Source organism: Globicephala melas, chromosome 3 (assembly GCF_963455315.2).
Source record: "Globicephala melas chromosome 3, mGloMel1.2, whole genome shotgun sequence".
Lineage (NCBI taxonomy): Eukaryota > Metazoa > Chordata > Mammalia > Artiodactyla > Delphinidae > Globicephala > Globicephala melas.
Genome location: NC_083316.1, coordinates 6,345,363 through 6,354,200, shown reverse-complemented (window position 1 = coordinate 6,354,200; position 8,838 = coordinate 6,345,363). Strand labels below are relative to the sequence as shown.

The 8,838-nt window shown below is 40.7% G+C and overlaps 1 protein-coding gene across 3 annotated transcripts; it reads left to right on the top strand.

The window, feature by feature from the left end:
• Window positions 1-95: 95 nt before the first annotated feature.
• Window positions 96-8,560, top strand: FASTKD3 (FAST kinase domains 3). 3 transcript variants are annotated; one of them, XM_030856550.2, is made up of 7 exons: window positions 96-187; window positions 1,074-2,541; window positions 3,218-3,303; window positions 5,337-5,511; window positions 6,587-6,656; window positions 6,991-7,105; window positions 8,219-8,560. In XM_030856550.2, exons 2-7 carry the CDS (start codon window positions 1,107-1,109, stop codon window positions 8,315-8,317), a joined length of 1,980 nt encoding a protein of 659 aa, XP_030712410.2. In that variant the 5' UTR covers window positions 96-187; window positions 1,074-1,106; the 3' UTR covers window positions 8,318-8,560. The 3 variants fall into 3 exon arrangements, 2 of the variants coding, with proteins under 2 accessions (XP_030712410.2, XP_060151630.1); XM_060295647.1 differs by having other exon boundaries at window positions 7,619-8,560; XR_004039461.2 differs by lacking the exon at window positions 8,219-8,560 and having other exon boundaries at window positions 6,473-6,656; window positions 6,991-7,069.
• Window positions 8,561-8,838: the final 278 nt, after the last annotated feature.

The window sequence follows — 8,838 nt, the reverse complement described above, 5'->3', positions numbered from 1 at the left end:
TCGGCGCCCGAGACCAATAGGAAGCTCGGGAAAGGAGCTGGGCCAATCACGGCGCGCCGAACGTGGGGCGGCTCCTCTCCAGGCGCAGGCGCCGAAGCGCTGGGCCCCAGTGCGGCGTGCGCGTACGGGGCTCCAAGAGGCTGCTGTGCGTTCAGGGTTTGCTGGGTCCCCCAGCGAGCCGAGTCAGGTAGGTGTCCACGCCGGGTTTGGGCTCGGTTTTTCCGGCCCGGCGTGCGTGGCCCGCGGCTTCGCTAAGGCGCCCGCGCTCCCTGGCTCGCCCCGCTCTTCGGGCGCCGCTCCCGGCGGTTTAGGGGGGCTCCCGGCCCGTGGGGTCCTTTCCCTCCAGGGAGGACGCGGTCCCCGGGGTCCCCCGTCCTTCCCGTCCCGCGCACTCGTGTTCCCAGGTTCCACAGCGGGGGTGTTCAGGTGTGGGCGCGCCACCCACCTTACCCCGTCGTTGACCAGCGTCTTTTTTTATTCTACTGACATTTCTTTCTTCCCATCTGCCAAGCTAAACCTTCTTGTTCCTCAGTCCTGGAACAAGATCCTAACTGAGGGGAAACCAACACCTCAAGGCCCTTTAAGCGCTTTTTTCACCCTTGCTTTGACCCATCCGAATTAATGGCCACTTTACCTGCTGCCTCTTTTGGGGAAGTTGAACGAAACGCAATTCCTCCCATCAACCAACACATAGGAGGCGTACTTAGGATCCAGACTACCTGAGTTGAAGCCTAGCTCTGCCCCTTAATAGCTGTGTAAACTGGACCACGTGACATCTTTGTACTTCAGTTCCCTCGTTTCTAAAATGACATCGAAGTATTTAATTCGTTGTGTTGTTGGGAGAATTAAGTACAGCATTGCCTGGCAAATGAGAGCGATTATTATGAGATCCAGCCGCTGTTCTAAGCTCTAGGGTGCAGAGACGCTGCTCTTCTGGTACTTCTGTTTGAGTGAGAAATGTTGAGTGGGAATCATTCGTTTTGGGGTACTCATCCTTAGTTCCATAAGCATTGATGTTGAATAAACTGTGTTCTAGTATATTTGACCGTGTTATTTTTATTCTTTTAACATAGTTATAAATCAAGAGGAATTGAGAGTCTGGTGGCATGGCTTTAATTACCTTGCGGAGGAACCTTTGTCATTTATCTGATTTTCGGATACATGGAACTCTGGCTGGTCTGAAAACTCAACGTGTAAATTGTGTTCACAAGACAGTCAAGGAGCATCTGTGTCCATGGTTCTGGTCACTGCAACTTGAGCCTGTTAGGGTCAGGTTCCATCATGCCCATTCTAAAAAGTTCCATTCAGAAAACGGAAATGACCTTCATCCAGTTGGCGAGCCAGTGTTCTCTCAAGCACACGCTTGGGACAGGTCTGAACACAGTGTTAAAAATGTGGATGAACAGATATTTTACAGGAGACTGAACAGCTTCACTTCATCGGAACAGGTCTTACATTATATAAGCACACTGCAGACTTTGCCTGATACTATGGCAGCAGGAGCCTTACGTCGGATTTGTGAAATGGAAAAAAAAGATGATGATCAAAGGTTGCCAAAAGAAATACTGGAGAATAGCGCCTTTCAAGCTTTGTGTAATCAGTTTGCACAGGACCCCTCAAATCTGTCAAACACGGGTTTGGTGACTGCTTTGCAAGCCCTGACCCTATATGTGGGTCCCCAAAGTCGCCTGCTGCTAAGCCTCCTGGCAGAGTGCCAGCATCGTCTCGAAATGGGTAGCCTGGACATTCACAGTCTTTGTATCCTGGGGGAATGTCTGATTAAACTGCAAGGTCCAGGTTGTTCGACACGAGACCTGATTATATATCAACTGCAAGGTGAAAATTTGGAAGAATTTACCCCCGAGGATATTGTGACCCTTTACAGAATACTGCAGGCATGTCCTGAGAAAGTTGACCAACACCAGACGTTTTTACATAAGATAAATAACTTTTCTCTGTCAGTAGTTCCCAACCTGAGTCCTAAGTTGCTGAGCCAAATGCTCACCGCCCTGGTGGTCCTTGATCAAACTCAGGCACTTACGCTGGTTATAAAATTGGGTAAATATGTTGTGAGGCATATCCCCCATTTCACTAATGAAGAGCTCAAAGAAGTCTTAGAGGCATTCATCTACTTTGGGTACAATGACAGATTTTTTACAGAAGCCCTAGAGCAACATGTCGCTTCCCTCTGTCTCACTCTGGATCCCGAGGTTGTCAGCAAAGTCATGGAGTATTGCAGTAGAAAGCTGATTTTTTCAAAACCCATCCTCAATGCAGTGGCAGAAACTTTTGTTTGTCAGTCAGAAAAATTTTCACCTAATCAAACTGCTGAGTTAATTGAACCATTTGGAAAACTCAATTATTTGCCACCAAATGCCTCTGCTTTATTTAGGAAGCTAGAAAACATACTGTTAACTCGTTTCAATTATTTTCCACCCAAAACACTATTGAAACTTCTCCATTCATGTTCACTTATTGAATGCCATCCAGTCAACTTTATGGCCAAAATATTCAGCCCGTATTTTCTTCAGCAGCTGCAAGGTGAGTTGGTTATTACTTCTGAAAGTCGAAAACTTAGCGTTTGAACTTGTGATGTTTTCAAGTCACATATGTACCTTTTTTATTGAGCAGTGCTTTCTTTGCCTTTATTTTTTCTTCCATAACGATCTAACGAAGAAATCTGAAGCTGCAGATGCTAATATAAACACAGAATTAAAGAATGCTAGAACATTGCATGGAGAGAGAAAACAGTTTCGGGTAAACAGACTCTGCTGCCCTAGCTGAGAAACTGAGTCTTCTTGCAGGGATCTGGTGATGGCTGTGGCAGTGTCACAATTACATGTTAGCGTCTTTGATGAGAACAACTGTATCACTCCTTTTTTTTTGAGAAGATGTTCATCTTAATTCAAAGCCACCCAAATATGCCGGAATCTAGATCTCCATAGGTAAAGGAAATTCCTACAAATTCTACTAACATACATTTGTCACTTTTAATTATATTCTCTAGTTAGGATCATGCGTTCTTGGAAGCCAAAATGAGATTTCATTGAGATGGGAGGCAAGAAGGTATAATTAATTCTAACAAGTTCTTTTCCTAGTGTCATTTAAAAGTACCTTACTGGAGTGAATTAATTAATGTGCATTCTGGATATTCTTTTCTCTTATTACACACACCAAAGTTCAAGCTTAACTATGACTGGGATGCTTTTTATTTCAGGTGAAGAGTCCTATTTGGACAGACTGAGCCTAGCACAACTGACCCAACTTTTCTTAACCGCGATTCTAGAATGCCCGTTCTATAAGGTAAAAGCATGAGCTGCATTGCTTTATTTCCCTACAGGGATGGTATTCTCTTGCCTCCTCCTTCCTCTCCAACACCTCCCCCGCTCCCGAATCTTTTAAGTTCCTTCTCTTTTGAGCTGTCTCAGTAACCTCATTAGAAAGCAGAATTTTCATTTACTTGGAGTAGTTGCCACCAGATAGCCTTTTCTCTAATAAATTGACCCTATTCCTGTGTTCTTGTCCTTGAAAGACCCACTTCCTACGGTGTAAGATTCTTAGAAGGTTTTATCAAGTATGGCAGGCTTATGAGTCTTAGTGCTCTTAGACTTTCTCTAGGGATTTTAAAGGGTTTTAGCATTCCCCATGGCTGTTGGATATAGAGGTGTGAATTTATGCACTGAACAGATCCTGAACCATTACTGAGTATGTTCTTAAACCAAGCAGAAGTTTCACTCTGACGTGATAGAATTCAGTTTACATGGAGTTCGAGCTTTGTATAAAGCTTTCTAAGGATTCATTCTCCTAACTTAATCAGGCACGTTGTTTAGGATCAGAAATGGTACCTCCAGCTTGCTCATTCCTGCCTGTTCTCCGTACTTGACCGAACCATGTTTATGAGTAGCTCATAAACACCATCTAGTTTCTCTCTTTTCATGGAATGGGACTATTCAAACTACAGTTTGCTTTTATTCCCAGTATATCATGGACATTCTTCGGGGGTAACAGGTAAAGATCAAATGTATACCTTTAAAGAATGGTCTGATATTTCACGGTATTTATTCTACTGTCCCACCATTGATGGATTTTCAGGCTTTTTCAAACGCTTGTCTTGATCAGCCATGCTGTCATAAACATACTTACATATCCTGTCATACTGGAACCTTTTTGTTGTTTGAATCTAAAGACTAGATTCCTGAATGTGGGATTACTGGATTAATTTTCAATAGACTGACATTTTCTTTTTCCCGTATAGTTGTAGATGCCATATTTCACCAGCAGTGAATGAAGGTGACCATGTGTCCCCATTTGTGTTGCGGTGTGTTCTTAGTCCCTTTAATTTTGTCATTTGACTCAGTGAAATGTCAAGTCACATGCTTCAGTTGCACTTTAACGAGTGATAACGAAGTTGAGCATATTTTCACGTTTACTGGTCACTTACATTTGCTACGAATTGCCTTGTTACACCTTAATTTCTGTTTGTATAGGGTTGTTTGTCTTTCTCTTTTGTATTTGTTTTTTGTCCTAGAACACATTGTAAAACATATTAACTGTTAAGTACATTGTACACATTTCTTCCTGGTTTGTGGTTTAAAATTTTTTTAGTTTTAATTTAATATTGTTTATGATGCCTTTTTGCTATACAGAAATTTTTATATACAGAATTTCTGCTATACAGAAATTTTTATATACTTTCTGTATTTTTGCTATACAGAAAGTTTTCTGTAGTCAAATTATTCATTTTTTATGGCTGCTGTGTATTGTTTTATGACTCCTAAGGTAATATAAATATTTTACTAAATTTAAAAAATATTGTTTTCCATACTATATTTAGATCTTTAATCTACTTGAAATAGATTATAGTCTGTAATGTGGGGCAGAACTCTTAGTCCTTTTCCAGATGGATAACCAACTGCTAGCACCATTATTACATAGCTGTCCTTTTCTTTCTAAATTGAAATGTCAGCTTTATCCCAATTTCCACTATTAAAAACTTCAGCTGTGTTTCCTCAAGGCCCTTAAAGCAATTCTGAGAGTTCCGAAGATGTTTCTTGAGCTTTCTTTCCTTCTTTCTTTCTTTCTATCTATCTGTCTTTCTTTCAGTGACCATTGGCTACATTTAAACACATTTAAAAGATATTTTGGACTACTGGGCTTGAACTATAACAAGAATATTTGGCGTTGTCATTTTGAGAAAGTTATTTGTCCTAAGTCCTGGAGAAGCATCATGCCTATAAAGTAATATTGGATCAGACTTTTATACTCAGGCAACCTTCATTTTATTCTCTGATTTTGTATCTTATTTTTCTTTCTCATGTTTGCACATACATTTTTAGGGTCCAAAACTTCTTCCTAAATATCAAGTGAAATCATTTCTTACTCCATGCTCTTCCCTGGAGACCCCCATGGATTTTCAGCTATATAAATCTGTGATGATTGGACTGATTGACCTTTTAGGAGCAAGATTGTATTTTGCTTCAAAAGTGTTAACACCCTATTGTTACACGATAGGTAAGTAGTAGGGAGTTTTGTTGTTGTTAACTAAACCTCAGTGTGCTGTCCTCTGATGGAACACGTGGGGCTTAATAGCCACCAAAGGTCTGGAAGCAAAATGAAGTTGGCCCTTCCCTGAAGGCAAATTGGAACAGGGGTGGACGGTAGGGCTGAAGAGTCAGGACTCCATGTTAGCCACATAGTAGCTGAATGCCTTTGGGCATCCTTTCGGGGCATTCATTTGCTTGTTCTCATCTGCAAGATGAGAGTAAGAGGAGTAGTAACCTCAAAGACTTGTTTAAGGACAAAATTAGGTAACTCAGACTAATACCTGGGAGACAGTAAGTGCTCAGTAATTGTTAGCTGCTCTCATCCTCCTGGCCAGTGCTGTCCAATGTAATAGCCACACATACCAGTAGCTACTTAAATTTAAATTAATTCCAATTTTGAAAATTCACAGTTCAGGTCCCCAGTTGCACTAGCTGCACTTGAAGTGCTCAGTAGCAGGTATAAGCGTCTGCATCATCGCAGACAGCGCTGACTACAAAGTCCTTCTCCTTTCAAATTGATGAGTAAAGGACAGTGAGCTCAGTGTTTCTAGGCTTCAGGTGGTCACATCTCACTCCCCTCCTTTATGGGCTCCTTTGACAAGGAAGGAAGGGGGAGCCTGCCGGCGCCCAGGGCCCACGAGTTGGGCTGCCGGCTGCTTCACCTTCCCTGGGCACTGGAGCTCCAGGGATGCAAGGTGCCAGTTGCGCAGGTGTCTGACTTTACTCAAAGGATTTTCTTCACTATTCCCACCAGTTGTTATAAGGAGAGTAAAAGTGTGTGTGATTCACATCATGCCCCAGATACCTTGAGGGCCCCCTCCTTGTTTTAGTGCAGTGAAGGCCCTCTTAGTTTAAAGCTGACTTGGTTGGGCAAAGCTCTGATTAAATTAAAATTCTCACCATTGTCTGGTGTGGTCATTACTTTGCAGCCTTCTGCCCAGTTGATAAATGCAGTATGGAAGAAATCAAAACAACAAGGAGAAAAGGAAGCTAGTGTTTGTGAGGGTATCACACGAAGAATTTTTCCTTTCTTCTCTTACCAGATGTTGAAATTAAATTGGATGAAGATGGATTTGTATTACCATTTACAGTCGATGAAGATATACATAAAAGGTAAAGAAAACTGTTGTGGTTTATATGTTATAAGACTTGTTGAGGTTAATACACAGGGATTGTTTTCTTAAGAAAGTGAAAAAAGACATGCTTCTGAAAATTAAAACACTATGGCATACCAGTTTTGGAAATTCCATGTAATATCTTGTGAACCTTAATTTAATTAAGTTGAGTGCTTTTTCAACAGATTAATGGATAACAGTCATGATTCATTTGAAAATAGTATTGGCACGAAGGAATAGCCAAATCCCAAATAAACTCTGGCAGCTAAAACCATATAAATACTTCGGATTGTTTTAAAAATTAAGTTTCCCTCTCCTCTTTGGTTTTTTAGGGTAGCACTGTGCATTGATGGTCCAAAAAGATTTTGTTTGAATAGCAAACACTTACTGGGAAAGGAAGCTACTAAACAAAGACATCTGTACTTACTTGGTTATCAAGTTGTCCAGGTATGGTTTTGCCTTTTTTTTTTTTCCTAAAAGCCATTTCTAGTTCAGATTTGCTTTTTCCAGGATACTAAGTAGTATGCCAGCCCAGTGGACCAAGCCTCTTAAGTCTGGTTTAAATGCCAGCTTTGTTCATTAGGCTTAAGTCTCTTGATTTGTAATTTGAAATCACGAATTTCAAATTTTCTCTTTTCCAAAAGTGAGACATACCTAAATTCTGTATGAGCTGTGCTTTACTTTGCTTTTAGAATTACTAAATTATTGGAATATCTGTTTTAATTTCCCTTTGATTTAATGACGAGAATGTACAAGATGACCCATTAAAAGCAGGATCTTCATTGGTTTTTAATGTTTAAGACTCTTATTTGTATTTACATCGTAGATCACTTAGCAAGGTCTTAGGTGATGAGTCGTGATGAATGTCCACGGAGCTTTCCATTCTCTAAGCTGTCTACCAATCTCCTCTCTGCTTTCCTGTCTGGTTACTTTTTTCCTTTCCGTCTTGTACATACCCAGATTAATTTTCCTGAAGTGAATCGTGCCAGTGTGTGCCTAGAGACCTTCATTGTTTCTTTACTGCTTATGGGATAAAGACTACATCTACATCTCAACATTCTAGACCCTTCGAGGTCTGCCCGCAGCCAGGCCCTCTGCTCCCAGCTCAGTGGTCTCTTCTGCCTGGCCTTTCTCCCTTGCCGATGCGAGTCAGGTGGTCCTCACCTCTCTGAGTGTCTAAATTCTGGCTGTTCATCAACTCCCAGCTCAGGTTGACCTTTCACCCCAACCTGAAGTGTCGACCCCCTCTCAGCACTAGAGCACCAATTTGTTTTGCATGTTCTGCTTAGTATTACTGCCTACTTTTTGTATATTTTAAGTTAGCACCTAACTTGTAAGTTCCTTGAGGGAAGGGATTATGTCTGATTCTTATTTAGACATTCTACCTGTTGTTGAGCCTCTGCTACCTGGCAGCACCGTCACAGGCACCGCTGGGATCTCTGCCTGCTGGGAGCCTACATGCTGCTGTGGGGAGGGTGTGGTAGGCGGAAAAGGTAACCAAACCCAAGGTAATTTCAGATTATGAAGGATGAGGATGTATTTATTTTCCTCTCTTTACAGATTCCCTATTACGAGATTGAGATGTTAAAATCAAGACTTGAATTAGTGGAATATTTACAAAGAAAACTATTTTCTCAAAACTCTGGTGGTCACTGGTAACAAGAATGAATACTGACTTCAGAACTCAAATAGTGAAAGAACTTGCAAATTAGCCGTTTATTTATGTACTTTGGTGATCTGAAAGGGGTCTCTAGTTTCCTTATACTATGTATATGCTTATCAGTAGCAAATTTAAAATTAATTTTAACCTTCATTTAATACTGGTATCAGATACTTTTATACATCAAACAGAATTGATCAAGTACAATAAAGGAATGTAATGAGTAAGTGTCATAATTTTAAGTCTTGTGTGTTGTGACAGTTATTGCTAACTGAAAATATATTCTTGAGAGACCTTTGTTTCTTCTTCTAACAAATATAAGGAAGAAATTTTATCTGCCGGTTTTTTCTTTTGTATTTTGTTAGAGGAAGTAATATATGGTAAGGAAAAGGAGCAGTGAAAAATAGACTAGTACTTTGGATGTAAACATTTATAACTGTAGACTTATGCAAAAATAACCCTTTAGTTAATAATATTTTGTATCGGTATAGGAGCTTTATATATATATATATATATATAT